At 34.5% G+C, this 19,681-nt stretch overlaps 1 protein-coding gene and 1 pseudogene across 8 annotated transcripts in view; one reads left to right on the top strand and one right to left on the bottom strand.

Moving 5' to 3' along the window:
- The window catches only part of ECT2 (epithelial cell transforming 2), a 65,581-nt gene that overhangs the window by 6,189 nt on the left and 39,711 nt on the right, over positions 1-19,681 (bottom strand). For all 8 annotated transcript variants that reach the window (XR_008297810.1, XR_008297811.1, XR_008297809.1 and 5 more), the window contains 6 exons: positions 18,413-18,491; positions 18,130-18,249; positions 14,605-14,743; positions 13,145-13,299; positions 1,464-1,571; positions 338-484 (listed from right to left, as the gene is read on the bottom strand). Coding sequence is in view for 4 of the 8 variants with exons in the window: in XM_027061425.2 (XP_026917226.1) it covers positions 338-484; positions 1,464-1,571; positions 13,145-13,299; positions 14,605-14,743; positions 18,130-18,249; positions 18,413-18,491 (748 nt within the window). In the remaining 4 variants the exon portion in view is untranslated. The remainder of the gene's footprint in view (positions 1-337; positions 485-1,463; positions 1,572-13,144; positions 13,300-14,604; positions 14,744-18,129; positions 18,250-18,412; positions 18,492-19,681) is intronic.
- Positions 6,712-8,813, top strand: LOC106990061 (phosphatidylinositol N-acetylglucosaminyltransferase subunit P-like; annotated as a pseudogene).

Here is a 19,681-nt window from a genome sequence, read left to right on the forward strand (position 1 = left end):
AATCTCCGCTATCTTATTGGAGCCAATCTACATAAACAGAACCATCATTATTTACATGAGTTAAAGTGATGGGACTCATTAAAATAGGTTTCTTTTCTGAGAGATTTTTTAATGTATCTCAATCCCAATAAAATTTCATATCAAACTACACTCTATATCTCTAGTTCATTAAGTGAAGTTTTTCTCAGTTACCTTTACCCAATAAACAAGTTAGAAGTTTAGAGATTAAAAAAAAAATGGAGGTATTAACATTTCCATCTTCAAAAAGTTAACAAACTCCATACCAACTCCATAAATGTGAGTAAGTCATTTAGCCCATTAGATCAAAGTCACTTACTGCTAATGATGATGTGCTAGACAGACGACTCATTACATGCTTGTCATTGCTGGAAGGACTTCTTCCCTCCACTGAGCTTTGGGATGTCATGAGGGCTCTTCGCAGAGCTCTTTTTGGAGTTTTGGAGAAAGAGAACGCTCTTGTAACCTACAGTTAAAACAAGTTACAATTAATTAAGCCTAATAAATTAAGCCTAATAAATCTAATATAACTGGTAAGAACATAAACAAAGCCAAATACACATGAAGATTTTCTACAAAGATTATACGGCAGAATTAGAATCTCTTTGGACAAAACAGTGAAAAGTTGTGGTAGTACACTGTAGACTATTCCATTCTGCATTCATAAAGGACCATAGTCGATGGGAGAAAAAATGTAGGAGGGAAAACAGGGTCTGCAAAGAGGAGAAATCTGGGTTTTTATCTGATTTTGCTAAAATTTACTCATGAAATCTCTAACCCAAGGCCACATGAACCTCGATTTATTTATTAAAAAGTGAAGGAGCTCACTGAATCATTATTCAGCATGTTTATCTACTATATATCATACACATTAAATGCTTGGAGATACAAAGATAGTTAAATAAAGGAGAAAGCCTCCCCTCAAAAGCAAACAACAGAAAATTGTAACTTTAGCAGATGATGGCAGCAAATTTTGCTTAAAATATTATAATGCTAGTTCTACTTTTTAAAAGCCCATTACCAACATTCTTACATAGTCCTCAACTCTGATAAGAAGGGAAGTGATCTTCATCATTAGAAGACTGAAACATACGTAAGGTTAGGAATAGATCCGAGGTCTCCTGACTCTGTCATGTGCCCTTTGCTGAAAAATATCTGAGACAATATTTAAGATGAGTGCACACATATCTGCATCTAAGCCACCATCAGTACATTTCTACTGAAGCACAGGTCACAGAAGTATCACTATCAATGGAAGGGATAACAAGCGCTATAGAACGTGCTGAAATAAAACTTATTACCTCTATGGGCCATTTCCTAGAACCAAGAAAACAGCTCTGCTATACAGACTATCCTTACACTGATGTCTGTGGCAATATAATTTTAATATACTCTGAAAAATACATCTTGGAGACATATTAAATAATAAGCTCACTATGACTCACCTTTTTTGAAGTCTTTTTTATTGCTCTAGATGCCCTACTCAATGTACTGTCCATATCTTTAGTATTTACTTCAAAGGATTCTGGATCAGCACTGTAAATAAGATTCTCCTGTTGAAAATATAACACTTTTTATTATTTTAAAATAAGTAAGTAAAATAGAAAATAAAAATACACGACTGTTTCTAAAATCAAACCTTCCATATATATACACGGAAGTATATATAAATGAAGTTACTCAAGATTTTTTATATGCTTCACATAATTTCTACTCTGAAATGTACTAATTTAAGGATAGTAAAAAATTAGCATTCACTAAATGAAAAATTCATTGCAAGGACCATGGACACCAAAGCAACTGGAAAAAGAACTCAGTATAAAATCTTTTTAACAACACTAAAACCAACAAGCTAGAAACTTAGTGGACAAATGTCTAAGCATAAAGCCTGCTGTAAAACCAATATCAAAAACAATTTTCTTGAGATAATCTATCTAAAATTAAAACATAGACTTTCTCCTACGTTTTCCTTTCTTCCTCAATTAACATCTAGGTAGATTCTAAATTGGAGGTTCTAAACCTGTGATCAAGAGCTCCTAGAAGTGGCAATGGATAGAAATCAGGAGGTATGCAACCTCCCTGAAATCATGTGCAAATCTCTGTGTATGCATAAATGCAAAGGACATTTTTCTGAGGAGTGGGCTCATAGCTCATGTTACATTCTAAAAGGAGTCAAAGATTTCATGTAAGAACCATTGGTCAAAATTAACCTTAAATGAGACAACTAATCTGCAAGTAACCCAAAATATCACTTGCTCAAATTACATTTGGGCTTTTCAAAAAAAGCAGGTTAGACAAAAAGGTTTTGCATATTTCTATACCAATTTGCCCTTTAAATTTATAAATCTAGGCCATCGGCAAGTTCCCCCGCTAATCTAGCACTATTAAGACTATCCTCCAGCACTGTCATTCTGTGGCTAGAGAGACTCTTATACAACCCTGTGAATATTGGTTTTTCAGGCAATGTTCTCATCTACAAAATGTAGAAAATATCTAGTATAATTAACCCACAGGAATCATAAAACGAGATAATGCATAGTAGTCCTTTGAAATAAAATGTTAAGCTCCTTTACAAACAGCCTTAAATATTATATTCTACAATTATAAATGCTTGCTTTTTGGCTCTTCACCACTGACACCCACATAGACAGGCTTGGTTTTGCCAAACTTTCTTAAAACAAGCAAATCCACCCTGCCAGCTCTAGACCCTCTCATTCCACTTCATCCATTTGCTAATGAGTCCACAGCTTATCTAACCCCATTCAGGTAACCGTGCCTTTTTTTAAACGCACAATTTTTTTTCTAAGTTAAAAAAAAAAAATCACATCTATTATAAAAAATTTGGAAGAAAATTTTAAAAATAAAAATTTCCACAAATGTAGTGACTGTTTGCTATTAACATTTAAACATACTCCTTACATATACTTTTCTATATGCACGAAATGTTTTATTTTAACAAAACTGGAGTCATTCTATTTTTATATCTTATATTTTCCAATTCGCTGTATGTTATTGGTTTTTCCCATATCATTGGATACTCAAAGAAATTACTATTGATGAACAAATGATAAAAGTCTCTTCTGATTAGATGAGAATTAATTTTATTTCATTATTTTTGAACAAAAAGTGCCTTTACTTTCTTCTTGTTAAGAAATAAATATTATAACAACATCAAAAAAATACAATACTTAGGAATAAACTTAGTCAAAGAGATGAAAGACATATACTGTAAACTGTAAAATGCTGCTGAAAAAAATTAAAGACATGAATAAGTGGAGAAACACCCTGTGTTCATGAACTGGAAGATTTAATATTAAGATGTCAATACTACCTAAAGCAATCTACAGCTTCAATGAAATTCCTACAAAAATCCCAATATTTTTGCAAAAAAAAAAGTTCATTCCAAAATTCATACAGAATCACAAGGGACCCCAAATAGCCAAAACAATATTGGGGGGAAAAAGTACAAAGTTTGAAGTCTTAAATTTCTTGGTTTAAAAACCTACTACTGTAATCAAAATAATATGGTACTGTCCTAAGAAACAGAATAGAATGGAATGAAACAGACTAGAGAGCCCAGAAATGAACCCTCAAATAATATGGTCAAATGATTTGACAAGGGCATCAAGACTATTCAACAGGAGAAGGACAGTCTTTTCAATAAATGGTGCTGGGAAAACTAAATATCCACAAGCCAAAGAATGAAGCTGGATCCTTATCTTACTCCATATACAAAAATTAACTTGTAATGGATCAAAGATCTAAATATAAGAACTAAAACTACAAAACCTTTAAAGACAAGGAACACAGAGGTCAAAATTTTCAAGGCACTGGATTTAGCAGCAATATCTTGAATACAACACCACAGGCAGAGGTAACAACAATAACAAAAGCCAGAAAATTGGATTTCATAAAAACTGGTAAATATGCAGAAGACACCATTCAATATAGGAGACAGCAACCCACAAAATGGGAGAAAATGTAAATCATATATCTGATATATCTGAGAAGGGATTAGTATCCAAAATACATAGCAAATGCCCAAAACTCAACATCAAAAAAACAAATAACCAGATTCTACATTCACCACCTACATCTCCATTTTCTTACAGGTTTTTGAGATGGTTTCACTTTCAACTCTTGAATCTACCTATAAACTTATGTAGATATAAGGTTAGGATATACATCTAATTTTCCCTAAGTATTTAACCAACTATCTTATCATCATAGGTTAACAATCTTATTAAATTGTTAAAGTACTACATTTATCATACAATAAACTCTTATTTCAGGGACATGTATCCTTTCCATTGATCCACCTTTAATAGTGCAGTTGTGTTCGCATCATTGTAACTTTAAAAATATAATGTAATATTTCATCAAAAAAACACTTTTTTTTTTTTTTTGAGAGAGAGAGAGAGAGAGAGAGAGAGAGAGAGAGAGCGGGGTGCAAGTGAGCAAGGGCCTGGGTGGGGGGAGGGGGGGAGAGAGAGAGAGAGAGAGAGAGAGAAGAGAGGGAGAGGGAGAGGGGGATGAGGAGGGAGGGAGGGAGAGGGAGGGGGAGAGGGAGGGGGAGAGGGAGGGAGGGGCCGGTCTCACCCAAAGCAGGGCTTGAGCTCACCAATTCAGGACTTAAACTCACAAACAGTGAGATCTTGACCTGAGCAGAAGTTAGATGCTTAACCAACTCAGCCACCCAGGCACCCCTGTTCTCTACTTTTCTTGTTGTTGCTTTTTCTTTAAAAATTATCTTTGGAATCATTCTGTCAAAATCCAGAAATTTCCTGTAGGATTTTATAAAAACTATAATGAATTGACATCTTTATGCCAGCCAGCATTCTCTTTCAAGAACATAATGGATTTCTCTGTAAAGTATATCGTTTTCTTAACATAGGTTTCATTCATTTCTTTTAAGGCTATTCCTAGATTTATACTAAAATTTCCTAAATCTACACACCAAGCTTTACTGGGAAGTGGGGTCTCCATTTCCCACACTTTCTAGTAGGTTACTGCCAGCATAGAGAAAACTATTGATACGTGTGTATTTATTTTTTATTTGGTTACTTAAACTAAACTGTTACAAGTTCTAATACTTTTCAATTGGTTCCTGTTAATTATCTAGATAATCATTTGCAAAATAACTCTGAATAGTAAAATATCTTGACAACCCATGGGAAACAAAGCAGTCGGGACTGTGATTCAAGCTCTGCCTATCCCCGAGTCTCCCCCATCCTCATTCACATACACCTGCAAGGCTCTGCATTATTAAGATTTCCTACATCTTATAGTAGAGGGATCACATTTCCTACACTGCTGTACATATTACACCATAAACTAAGCACAGCTGTCACTTTAGTTTTATAAACTTGATTTTGTTCTCATTTCATTTTCAATTTTAGTTTCATTTCAAATTGGTTTTCATTCAATCAACAAATGTATATTAAAAGCTATTTGATAGAAGCCTTTTATGTCCTAGATACAGAGACAAATTCAGAAAAAGGATGTTTTGACACAAATATATTTTCCTTCATGATGTTTTGATTTCAAAACACAAAGTAATTCATCAATGCTCATGCTAAATTGGTCAGCCTATGACATTTTTTTAAAAATTAAATGCTGAAAAATACAATGGAATTAGGTGGGACACAATTAGAAACAGTAAGAAAATTAATTTAATAAAAGTGGTTACAAAACTAACATACATATCAAAGATTAACCTGCATATAAAACTAGAAAACAACTTAGCTAAAGTATCTCATTTATGAATAGAATTACAAAGAGAAAATTACCTAGGAATACATTTAACAAGAAATGCATGTGTCTACACTTGTCTTTCTGGAAAGAGGGATGAAAGTATCAAAAGTGGCACTGCTGAAAATAGTGGGACAGGTGCATATGTTTTACACTTTCCTCTATTTAATGTTTCGTTATGTGCAAATATTACTGTTCAATTTAAGTTAGTAAAACTCATAATATGAATATAAAAATAAATACTGGTAAACTTTAATTTACTCATTGAATAAAATTTTTAGATGCATAATGTATAATGTATATATAAAGAAACTCAACTCCAAGTGTGTTTAATTTTGATGAAATGCTTTTTTAATAATAAAAGCCCCTGAAATTTAAATCCCTAAGCAGTTGCTAACAAAGAAAAGAGACTCTCGGTCTTTCCTGTTGCTATCTGAACTGTTATTAAGTATATAATAACCCCATATGAACTGAAGACAGCAGATGGCTTCATATTTCATATTCAATTACTTCTGATTTGTTGAGGGTAGATATGAGGTCTTTCACATTTCTAGAAGGCTCTGGGTTCAGAATGGCTGAAAGGGTAAACATCTATGTAGTTCTGGTGGCTGAGAAGACAATATAGCTGTTTACTAAGATGTAAAGATGAAGTACTTCTTTTAGTTCTCTCTCCATAGAGGAAGGTAAATAGGGCAAATCACAGACAAAAACTCTAAATAGGGGAAACTTGTTTTCAATATTCCCAAGTTTTTTTTTCCTATTACTCTCCTTTTCTTATTAATAGTTCCCATTCTCTCTTCCAAATATTAAAAATTTTTACTGTAGGGGTGCTGTTGCAACCTGGCCTTTCCCTCAGTTTTTCCTTTCTTGCCCCTCTGAGCCTTGCAGACCAGCGCTTGCACAGGGGACTGGGCACTGAGAGTGGTTAAAGCCACAGGGAAAATGGTGGAAAATTCACCCTCGCTATTGCCAGAAAAAGCGATCTGTGGCTTTGTTCTTTTTTAAGCTCCCAATTTGGCTTCATACTATATATTATATGGGATTTTATTCCCGAATCTTGGCTAAATTCCTTAGACTTACTAACCTACTGGCCTCAAAAATATTGTGCAGTTGCACTGCCCATCTACCTCTTTATTCCTATAATAATTGGTTATGTACACTTACTTGGAATAAACATGAGAAGTATCTTTCTACTCAACTCCATTCATACAATCACAGATAACTATGCTAAAAACCAAGAGCAGAAGAAATACCAAGAAAAGGCTATCCCAGCATTAAGATATATTCCATGGGGCACCTAGGTGGCTCAGTCGGTTAAGCTTCCAACTCTTGGTTTTGGCTCAGGTCATCATCTCATGGTTTGTGAGTTCAAGGCCTGTAATTGGCTCTACGCTGACAGAGTGTGGAGCCTACTTATGATTCTCTGTCTCCCTCTCTCTCTGCTCATCCCCTGCTTACTCTCTCTCTCACTCTCAAAATAAACATTAAAAAAAAAAAAGAAAGATATTCCTATTAGTAAAGTAAACCAAATGTTCTTTCTTGCAGCCAAAGAACTTTATGCCAAAAAAGTTAATTGTACGTAGACCAACACCAAGCAGGTATTATGTTTTTGATGTATTAATTTTGACCATAATTATTTTGATTCTATTAATACCCAATGTTGAAATGTAAGAAACAAGTTGAACTTCTCTTAGATTAATTTCCATTAATATTACAAATGTTCTCAAGTATTAGTTATTAACAGAATAAATAAAATATTGCATCACCATATACCAGATTTTTTAAAAAAATAATTATCAGTAAAAGAAACCCCTCCCCAAAAAAACCTTATTCTTCTAAATACCCAAAATTATACCATAACAAAAACTAATTTTTAATAACATACTAACATAATTCTAAAAACATTTCATGATTTACTCAACATAATAATGAGCCCCAAATCCACATGTACCTAAGACTAGTTCTGAAAACAAATCTGCGAAGTTCAAGATTAGAAAGTAGTAATGGAGGCTTTCGATTAAGATGGCAAGAAGTAGGGAGACACTAGTCTTGTCTCGTCCCTCAAAAACAGCTAAATAAACATCAAATCACTGCGAACACCCAAGAAATCAATCTGAGGGCAGAGAGCAAACATGTACAACTGGAGGAGAAAAAAATGCCACATTAAGAAAGGTAGAAGCTGTAGAGAGTTGAACTGGGTAGAGAGAGAAGAGCTGCGGGAACTGCAATGGGGAGGAGGCCTGATCACAGAGAGAAGAGCAAGAGAAAAAGAAAGAGAAAGAAGAGTGAAAGTGCACATAGGGAATTTCACAAGAAACACTCTTCCCCAAAACCAATGACTGGGAAAAGGAGAGGGGCTGAATACCCCTAGTTTTCATAAACAGTAGAACATAGAGCCTGAAGTTTTGGATGTCTGCACCATCGCCAGTGTTGCACCTGGCAAATTTAGCCATGTTCCAGTAGGAAATGAGGTCAGAGACCTGGGAGTGGGCAACGTGCTCTGAGGATTCCGAGTAGCACAGGGAGAAGCAGTTCCCCTGCCTGGAGTGCATTTGGGAAAGGTGGCATGGCCTCTCTGGGAACAAAAGACCCAGGAGGTGCCACTGAGCTGACCTGTTCACTAACACTGGAACAAGAATGCTAACTGAGGGCAGCAAGCCTTGGTACCAGCTTTCAGCTGCGCTTTATCATAAACTCCAAACTGCTGCGCAGTGGTGCAACTGATTTCTGGAACAAGCTGGACCTAGCCACAGCGAAGTGAAACCCTCCTCCAAAGGATCAGCATGGGTCTCCAAAATTTGGAGCTCTGAAACCTACCTATGTACCTGAGATAAAATACAGACATGCTGTGCTGCCTGGCAGGTGGACAGCTCAAAGGCAGGCAGGGTGAAGGCGGGGATCTGGTGGAAACCGGGACACGAGACAGGAGATTGTTCTGTGAGGGCTTCATGAAGAGTGGCAGGCTTGAGCTCCCTGCTCTGGGGATGAGAGAGCAGGGCAACTCCATTTTCACCCCGCCTATCAGGACTGACAGACTTCAGTGAGCAAATCAGTGCCACCAAGTGGAGGCCAGGGCCGCTTACAGCACTAGAGCAAGCCACCTGAGAGTCAGCACAGCAGGCCCCACCCCCAGAAGACTGACACAAACCCCTCCCACACACCAAGTCCGCAGATCATAGAGTGCTACAAAGCTTCAGCTCTAGGGGAAAAAGGATATAGCCTCCTTTGTTTTTTTTCTTGTTTATTTTCTGCGCCTTCCCCCCCACCCTGGGCCTTGGGATATGGAAAAGGCAATTTTTTTTTAATTTATTTTTTTTTTAGTTTATACATGGAAAAAACATCCTTAACCTACAAGGGAAGACAGATCAGGTTTGCAGCATATCTGTCACAGAAACTGGGCAGGCCAGAGGGAGTGGCAAGATATATTCAATGTCCTAAATGGGAAAAATATGCAGCCAAGAATACTTCAGACAGCAAGGCTATTATTCAGAATAAAGAGATAAAGAGCCCCCCCCCCAAAAAAAAATAAAGGAGTTTGTGACCACTAAACCAGCCCTGCAGGAAATATCAAAGGGGATTCTTTGGGGAAAAAAGAACTAAAAGCAACAAAGACTAGAAAGGAACAGAGAACATCACAAAAAACACCAATTTTATGGTAACACAAAGGCACTAAATTCATATCTGTCAATAATCACTCCTAATGTTAATGGACTAACTGCTCCAATTAAAAGACATATGGTATCAGAATGGATTAAAAAAAAAATCTATATGCTGCCTTACAAGAGACTCATTTTAGACCCAAAGACACATGCAGATTCAAAGTGAAGGGATGGAGAACCATGTATCATAGTAATGGAGGTCAAAAGAAAGCCAGAGTAGCCATACTTATATCAAACTAAAATTTAAACCAAAGACTGTAACAAGAGATGAGGAAAGGCATTACATCATAATTAAGGGGTCTATCCATCAAGAAGACCTAACGATTGTAAATATTTATGCCCCCACTTAGAAGCACCTAAATATATAAATCAATTAATAACAAAGAAATTCTTTGGAAATAATACAATAATAGTATGGGACTTTAAAACCCCAGCTACAACAATGGACAGAACATCTAAGCAGAAAATCAACAAGGAAACACTGGCTTGGAATGACACACTGGACAAAATGGACTTAACAGATACATTTAGGCTATTTCATCCTAAAGCAATGGAACACATATTCTTTTTGAGTACACATGGGACATTCTCTAGAATAGATCACATACAGGGTCACAAATCAGCCCTCAACAAGTACAAAAAGACTGAGATCATACTATGCATATTTTCAGATCACAGTGCTATGAAACTTGAAGTCAACCACAAGAAAAATTTGGAAAGCCCTCAATTACAGGGGTTAAAGAACATCCTACTAAAGAATGAATGGGTTAACCGGGAAATTAAAGAAGAAATAAAAAAGTACATGGAAGCAAATAAAAATGAAAACACGACAGTCCAAAACCTTTGGGATGCAGCAAAGGCAGTCCTATGAGGGAAGTATATACAATACAGGCCTACCTCAAGAAACAAGAAAAGTCTCAAATACACAACCTAACCTTACACCTAACGGAGCTAGAAAAGCAACAGCAAAGAAGGCCTAAAGCCAACAGAGAAAGGAAATAATAAAGATTAGAGCAGAAATAAACGATATAGAAACAACCTAGTAGAGATCAATGAAACTAAGGGCTGATTCTTTGAAAGAATTAATAAAACTGATAAACTCCTAGCCAGACTTAACAAAAAGAAAAGAGAAAGGACCAAACTAAATAAAATCATGAATGAAAGAGGAGTGATCACAACTAACACCACAGGAATACAATTATAAGAGAATACTGTGGAAAATTATATGCCAACAAACTGGGCAATCTGGAAGAAATGGACAAATTCCTAGAAACCCACAAACTACTAAAACTGAAAGAGGAAGAGATAGAAAATTTGAACAGACCCATAACCATCAAAGAAATTGAGTCAGTAATCAAAAATCTCCCAACAAACCAAAGTCCAGGGCCAGATGGCTTCCCAGGGGAATTCTACCCAGACATTTAAAGAAGAGTTAATACCTAGGCTTCTCAAACTATTCCAAAAAATAGAAATGGAAGGAAAACTTCCGAACTCTTTATACAAGGCCAGCATTACCTTGATTCCAAAACCAAAAAGGAGAATTACAGGCCAATATCCCTGTGAACATAGATACAAAAATTCTCAACAAGATACTAGCAAATCAAATTCAACAGTATGTTAAAAGAGTTATTCACCACAATTAAGTGCGATTTATTCTAGAGCTTCAGGACTGGTTCAGTATTCTCACATCAATCAACGTGATATATCACATCAATAAAAGAAAGGATAAGAACCATATTATCCTTTCAATAGATGCAGAAAAAGCATTTGACAAAATACAGCATCCATTCTTGATAAAAACCCTTAACAAAGCAGGGATAGATGCAACATACCTCCATATTATAAAGGCCATATATGAGAGACCCACAACTAATACTATCCTCAACAGAGAAAATTGGAGAGCTTTTCCTCTATGTTCAGGAACAAGACAGGTATGCCCACTCTCACCATTACTGTTTAATCAGGACATTGCTAAACGTTTGCTGCCATCTTGTGGCTAGCTTATATGAAATTTTTTTCATTAGCTGTTTTATACATCAGTTCTAGAATTATTAGCCATCTTGTGGCTAGTAATTCAATAGATTGTATTTTAAGGAAATTTTTCCGTTAACTATTTACATTTAAGTATTATGGTTATACATTTGGAAAGGACTTCATAAGCAATCTAGTCTGACATTGTGATAAATGTAGGATTAATTTCTACAATAAGCAGTCACTATACTGCAAGGATCCATTTTTTTATATGGATACCTAGAACTATGAAAAAAAAAATCCCTCTTAACAATGAGCACTTTTGTAAGCTTTATAACAAAAGCCGTCTCCATTATTTTTCTAGTCAGCATTGTTGTAGGCACTAGCTGTATTTCCTTCCGTGAAACTTTTTGTGGAACAATCCTTTATAACAACATATTGTTAGCACATAGAAATTAAAAAAAAAAAAAAATCATGCTGGATTGAAGCATTCTATAATAATTAGGATAAATTTGTCAATTTCAGGGTTTTATTCCTTGGTTTTCCCTGTCATGTCACTTGTTGAAAAAGAGAAATTGAAATCTTCTGCTTAAAAAAATAATAATTCAAAATGTCTGTTAATTGTTCAACACCTAGGCAAGAGGTTTTAATCAAACACTACCTATTCTATAAATCACTTTAATTATACCTCAACAGCCTTCAATGTCAGACTTAGCTATGATAAAATAAACATTTATTTCCAACAGGAAATGTCCAAGGCAATCTGTTATAGTACTAGGGTAATGTAAAGGATTGGTTATCATTACATTCTTCTCTATCTATGTCATTTGTCCAAAGATGAAAAGGTCTATACCTGTCTATCACATGTCTCTCCCATATATAATGAAGAAATCAAGTTATTTGTAAAGGGACCTAGATTTCATCCAAGATATACTATAGACTACCTGATTTCTGTGAGTCATTTAACTTCAATAATTTGATTTTCTCATGTAGCTGCATTTAATCTGTATAAGATAATTATATATTCATAAGAGTATTTGATTTTCAGAGGATGGACTGAGAAAACTGGATTGGCAACTTGCCTAACAGAAAAACAACTTGTTACAACTTACCTACTGCTTTCAACAAAGGTAAAAGAACAATGGAACAAAATACCCTCTATTTTACAAATAGCCAGGTCAAAGAACACTAATGAAAATCACAGGGTACATCAGAACAAGTCCCCAAAGCCCCACTAAATCAGAGGCACAGGAGCTATTAGCCTTTCAGTAAACTAGGCATTCAAAATGGTCTCATGTGTCTATACTTAAAAAAATTTTTTTTAATATATATTTATTTTTGAGAGAGACAGGGAGAGAGGGAGAGGGAGAGAGAGAGAGAGAGAGCATGAGTGGGGGGGGGGTGGGCAGAGACAGAGGGGGACACAGAATCTGAAGCAGGCTCCAGGCTCTGAGCTGTCAGCACAGAGCCTAATGCGGGGCTCGAGCTCACGAACCACAAGATCGTGACCTGAGCCAAAATCAAATGCTTAACCAAATGGGTCACCCAGGTGCCCCTCATGTGCCTATACTTTTAAAAATCTTTCCAAAACAACATATTAAGCCGGTTTTCCTCAACACACATAAAGTTAGAACTTTCCTACATTCATAATTTCATAATTACCAAGTCATTAGAAATGTAGGGTTAGTCTGAATGCATTGTAATGAAGTTAAAACTTTCATTATAATAGTGGTTTAAGAACTTACAGCATCTGCTTTACAAATGGTATTGGCTACATGTCGACATAGCATCTTTAGCCAGTTCTCTTTTGGAAGTTCCTCTGATGTCATCTGGAAACTGAGCAGCACATTTGCCCGCTCTGTTGGTGGCCTCACAAGCAAGGCAAAAGCATTATGGCAATCTAGGGTTCCAGAATAATCATAGACATTAAGTGTTACTCCTTGCAAAATGAAAGATTTATGCAAGTTTAGTTCCCTCAGAGCAACAAAACTCCAATGAAATGATCTCTTCCCCACCCTTTCCATCCTCTATATTTTTAAGTACACAAGGAACATGATATTACACTGAAACACTGGCAAGAATTATAACAGTAAGTACCATGTGAGAGACCAACAATGATGATTTATTGACATTAAGCAGTATTTTCTATGAAATTTAATATTTTCTGAGAAAGTTTTTTTGAATTAGATCATTTCTTAGAATTCCAGAATTTGTTTTAAATTAAAATGGCATTATAAGACTAATTTGATAACTTAAATCAAGTTCAAAGAAATCAAATGCCCAAATATTAAAACTTTTACAAAATGGTTTTGGACCAAAATACTAAAACAGAACCTATTTTAAATAATAATCCATAATTCAAATCCAAAAACATGGAGAGGATTTAAATAAATGCACTATTGTAACACTTAATACATCCAGAATCTGACAACCAAATAAAGACACAAAATAAGTTGTTATTCATGTTTTCTGTGATTGTTTCTCATAAACTCAAATCCTTCCATCATTAGAGGATGAGATCAGTAATGGAAACAGCTTACTTGTAAAAAAAAAAATAGGTCCTAACACCTAAAATATGGCCATGCACACACATTACTAAATGCCAATTAAACAAACAGATGATACTGTTTTTGATAATTTCAGGCCTTCAGAGAACCCTCCCTAACACTACCACAGTTGAGTAAAAGCTCTCCTTAACACACATTTGACCCATGTTGAGTCTACCATAGTTACTTTGGGTACATTTATTCACGCACATCTCTCCTGGTCATATTCTAAACATATTTCTAACAATGCAGCCATTGCCAACAAGAAAGCAATAGGATGCAGAGCACAGGTAATAGACTGGTGATTTCTTTTGGATTCTAAAGGAACGAAATAAGTTTTGATGTGGGAAAAAGCTAGGTTAGGACACTATCTTGACATGAAACCATTTAAAAGCTCTTTGTCCCTTAAGGGATGAAGACACCCCACAGGATGAGAAAGCATTTTCATTTGAGAAAAATAAAACATCAAGTAGGTTCTAGAGAAGACTTTGGATAGAAGTATAAGAAAAATTACTTTACCAATACTAACCAACTGTATTTAAAGATAATTTACCAGTTTTAAGAAAGAAACAAAAAAAAAAAAAACCTAAGGGAGTGAATCAAACCTACAATGATTATGAACTATTTTCAGTTAACCAACATTTATCCAATGAGCATACCTTCTGTTTCTCTTATGTCCAGCACTTTCTTAATTTGAGAAAGAGGCATGAGATGAATATGCTTAAGAGAAGCTGGGGGTCGGGTATGGCCATGAGGACTCCTAAAAGTGCCAATAACCTTATGCCGTTTTCTTGCTATCTGATTACAGAAAAAATAATAATAATAATATGAGTGAAAACTATTAAAGACTAAATACTTAAAAATGACACTAATGACATAAATCTACATGCAATTCACTTGACTATTTATTAATCATCCCAGAATTACTATTCAATAAGAAGCAGAGTTACCATGTAACAAATTCATACATGTAATTGTATAGCAGAAATGTTCATGCATATATAAGAAGAGCTTAAAAAGTCAGGAAAACAGACCAAGGGACAGGATCTAAGCAAAAGGTCCGCGAGGTGCGAAAGAACTTAGAAGCATTTTGAGAAGGAATAACATTATAGGATACAGGAATCTTCAATAGAAGGCCCTGAGTTCAGGAAAGGGAATAGCTGCTCTGGGATCTCAGTCGTGGGTTCAAAAGGTAATTGATTTTAGTTGAAGAGGAGAATTCACAATTATCTCAAATCCTGCACAAGGCACTGAGGACAAAAGAGTAAACAATATAGAGATGGCTCTGGCGCTCATGATAGTTAGGTATCATTGAGAAAGAGGCAGGGTAAAGAAGTAACTAACTAAATAATACACTAGACAAATGATACAAATTATAAACTCAAGGTACAGTGTTAAGATATAACTTTACCTAAGCTGGGAACTCCTACAAAAGGAGGAGATAGGTAAAGTAACTAGAGAAGACAGGAGCAAAATCAGAAAGGGCCTTGTAATTCATGATGTACTGAATTCTGTGAATTTTATAAGGTCTTTAAATTTATTATTTTCATTTCCATGAAAGCCTAATGTATTATTTTGCCTTTTTAAAAGAAAGTCTCTTTTGAGGTTATAATCATCAACTGAAAGACATTAACACAAAATGATTTAGGTTAAGTTACTTGATGAATTGAGATTGGTCACCACCATGAATTCAATATGGCTAAAAATGCACTACCCTGGGTTGGCTATTGGAAAAGATCAAAAGGCAGTCAATATCATATTCACATTGAAGCAGAAATGCAACTCAAATATATGTTATATATCAAATACTAAATTTTAATTTACATTAATATAGTAAAAATAGGCAATAAAGATGAAATAATTTCTACTATAAATTTGAATATAGTTTTAAATCAATTTGGCTAAGCTAAGCAAATAATTTTTAATTTTTTTTTTTAAATTTACAACTAAATTAGTTAGCAACTAATTAGTTAGATATAATGAAACAATGATTTCAGGAGTAGATTCCTTAATAATGCCCCTTACCCATTTAGCCCATCGCCCCTCCCACAACCCCTCTAGTAACCCTCAGTTTGTTCTCCATATTTATGAGTCTCTTCTGTTTTGTCCCCCTCCCTGTTTTTATATTATTTTTGTTTCCCTTCCCTTATGTTCATCTGTTTTGTCTCTTAAAGTCCTCATGAGTGAAGTCATACGATTTTTGTCTTTCTCTAACTTCATTTAGCATAATACCCTTCAGTTCCATCCACGTAGTTGCAGATGGCAAGATTTCATTCTTTTGGATTGCCAAGTAATACTCTATTGCATATATATACCACATCTTCTTTATCCATTCATCCATCGATGGACATTTGGGCTCTTTCCATACTTTGGCTATTGTTGATAGTGCTGCTATAAACATAGGGGTGCATGTGTCCCTTCGAAACAGCACACCTGTATCCCGTGGATAAATGCCTAGTAGTACAATTGCTGGGTCGTAGGGTAGTTCTATTTTTACTTTTTTGAGGAACCTCCATACTGTTTTCCAGTGTGGCTGCACCAGCTTGCATTCCCAACTAAGCAAATAATTTTAAAGTTCATTTTTAAAAAGGAAAAACAATGACAAGTGCCAATATCGATGACACAAATGTTAGCACATCAAGGTAAAAACTCAAACAGAGATAAAATATAAAAAGGAAAATATATAAATTCTCAATTTAGATTCAGTAAAATATCCTCTGTCCTATTTAAGAGAAATCAGTATAGATTTTATCCATTTTAAATGTTTCTAAGTTTTATCATTTTCTTCACTCCAGATTTGCTAAGATTTTTTTTTTTAATAAGCTAAAGAATAAAAGTTTAGGATTATAAGTCTTGAAGTCCAAATTTAATAATAGACATAAAGCTGTTTCAGTTAATGTGATTCTGAGTTAGGGAGGCTTAAGAGAAACTAGAACAAAAGTCAGTGGATTTAAGAAGGTAAAGGAAATGAGGAACCAGGGTATCACATAATGTACTCAAAAGCTATGGGGAGTAATCAATGACAGGAATTAAAGTGGCACGTAAGTCAATGAGCCAGTTATAAAAACTTCATGGAATCTGAAGAAGATGTATGATCAAAAATTTAAAGCCACAACTCTCTCAGGATTCAGGGGATAAAACCCAGAATGGATTAGCAACCTAACCTATTAGATGAAAGGTGCCAGCTGACCTGGGCACTTTAATAGGAAGAGAAGCAAAACAAAACAAATAGAAGTACTGAGCAACTATGTAAAGTAAAACCCCATTGGAAATTGACTTCCCCTACCCCTGTTCTCCAAAACAAAGCAGGCTGAAGTTCTCCTTATGGAGGAAACAAGTAGTTCAGAATTATCTGCCTCATGACTTTTTCAGTTAGAGTATGGTCAATTATGTATAGTATTTTCACTGTCTTTTGTATTTTGTGACATTACTGATCAAATAAAAATAGTTTTTCATTAACCTCACTACAACAAAACACTGCATTTCACACAAGTCAATTTTTGATGAGATTTTATTAGGCCTATAACTGTACATGGTTGGCTCTCTAAGATTCCCTGTATTTTATACTAAATAATAATGTATATAAGAGGGCAGCACTTCAAGAGAAGTATAGTAGAAAAGGATAAAAGGAAGAGGTACAGACTTTAAATAAAAGCTTTAACAGATGAGAATTTTAGAATTATAATCAGTGTAGCCCATCTGATATGCTAACCACTCATTTACCCTAAAATCTGTTGTCTTAAGGGATCATCAGGGGATCATGATTCTTAATATTCAATAATCAAGTTATTCTACTCTTCAACAAAATATTGGCTCCTTCTTTGATTGAAAAATCTACTTCAATTTCAAATTATTTTGTAGATCTTGAATAAACATACTTAATAGAGCCAGTAAGTTCCTAAATTCTTGATCTAAACATTCATTAGCATGGAAATAAATTAAATTTTCATTTTGACTTGGATTTTTAAGTCATGAAAATTCATCATACTTCTTAGTATTAGGCCTTCTCCTAAAAGTATTCTATTAATACTACTGAACCAACAATTGGGCTCAATTTAAAAAAAAAAAAAAATGTGTTTCATTAACTTTAACTTCTACATTAAACTTCAATCAAAGCTTGGCTTTAAACATTCAGGCAAGTCACACAGATCAGCAGTGTTATACTATATTAAGTACAAATTTACCTCCAGGCAGTCATTGAAGAGAAACAGAGTTACTTGCTCTCCTCTGTCACAGGGGTGTTCACCTAGAGAAATTGTTTCAACTCGTTGGACTAAGCTTCGGTGAGAAGACAAAAGATTCGCCTGTATAGATTGAAAATATTACTAAAAGAGATCACTTGGTAGTAATCTTTTTAAAGTTATAATTTAAAAGAAAATGGTACCGATATTCTGTTTATATGAAAACTATAAACTCTCAGTAACAAAAAAGAAAATAAACTAACAATCATCAAAAATGAATACTTACTGGGCATCCATCTACTTCATAAACAACATCAAATATTTGCTTTTGAGCTTCTGTTTTTCTCTTATCCTCATTAATATGGCTGAAAAATTAATAAATTTAGTTTAGAACTTCAACTTTTAAAAAAATTAAAATATGAAAACTGCATTCAAAGATATCTGTCACAAAAAAAGATCTTCCATGCAAGTCTATCTTAATTTTGACAACTGAATCAGTTAAAACACCTCCTAAAAGTATCCCACCATATTAAAAAAATTCTAAAGAATCCTTCAGAAAATTATGTTTTACTAACTTCTTTCTATATTCCTTTTTTACTATACTATGTATTTCCTAAAATACATTAAACCTGTACAACTTCAAGTTAACAGAAGTTCTATTAGTTAAGGTTTTATGTAGCTCATTCCCAAGTTATATGTTAATCATTTCAGTAAAACAAAAACTAAGACTACTACTTCCACATAAGATGAAATCAAGAAGGAAAGGATACACCTTCTTCCTGAAACAACTAAAAACCATCAAAATATAAAGAATCAAGTGTTGTTAAGATACTAGGAAGTCAATTCCTATGAGACAAGAGACAAATAAGGCAAGCCCAACTAACTATATGCTGTCTATAAGAGACATTCTTTAGATTCAAAGACATAAATAGGCCAAAAGTAAAATGGCAGAAATAAATACTCTACCCAACAACAGCAAAATACACATTCTTCTCAAGTGTGTATGAACCATTTTCCAGGGTAGGCCATAAAATAGGCCTCAAAAATTCTGAGAGGATTGAAACAATACAAAGAATCTTCTCCCACAACAAGGAGTAAAACTAGAAATAACAAAAGAAAACTTTGGAAATTCACAAATATGTGGGAATTAATAAACAGCATACCCCTAAATAACCAATGGGTCAAGAAGAAATCATAGGGAAATTATAAACTCTTTGGGAAAACAAAAAACAAAAAAAACTGATGAGATACAACTAATGCAGTACCTACAAATTTATAGCTATAAGTGCATGTAATAAAAAAAGATCTCAAATCAATAACATGTTTAGGTTACTGATTTAAGACTCTAGGAAAATAAGTAAATCTAAAAAAGAGAAAGAAAGAAATCATACAGTAGAAATTACTGAAATAGAGAATAAAAAAAATAACAAAAATCAACAGAATGAGCTGGTTCTTTGAAAAGACTGACAATATTGACAATCCTTTAGCTAGGCTGGCCAAGAAAACAAAGAAGACTCAAATTACTAAAATTACGACTATAAGATGGAACATCATT

The sequence above is a fragment of the Acinonyx jubatus genome, chromosome C2 (assembly GCF_027475565.1).
Source record: "Acinonyx jubatus isolate Ajub_Pintada_27869175 chromosome C2, VMU_Ajub_asm_v1.0, whole genome shotgun sequence".
Classification (NCBI taxonomy): domain Eukaryota; kingdom Metazoa; phylum Chordata; class Mammalia; order Carnivora; family Felidae; genus Acinonyx; species Acinonyx jubatus.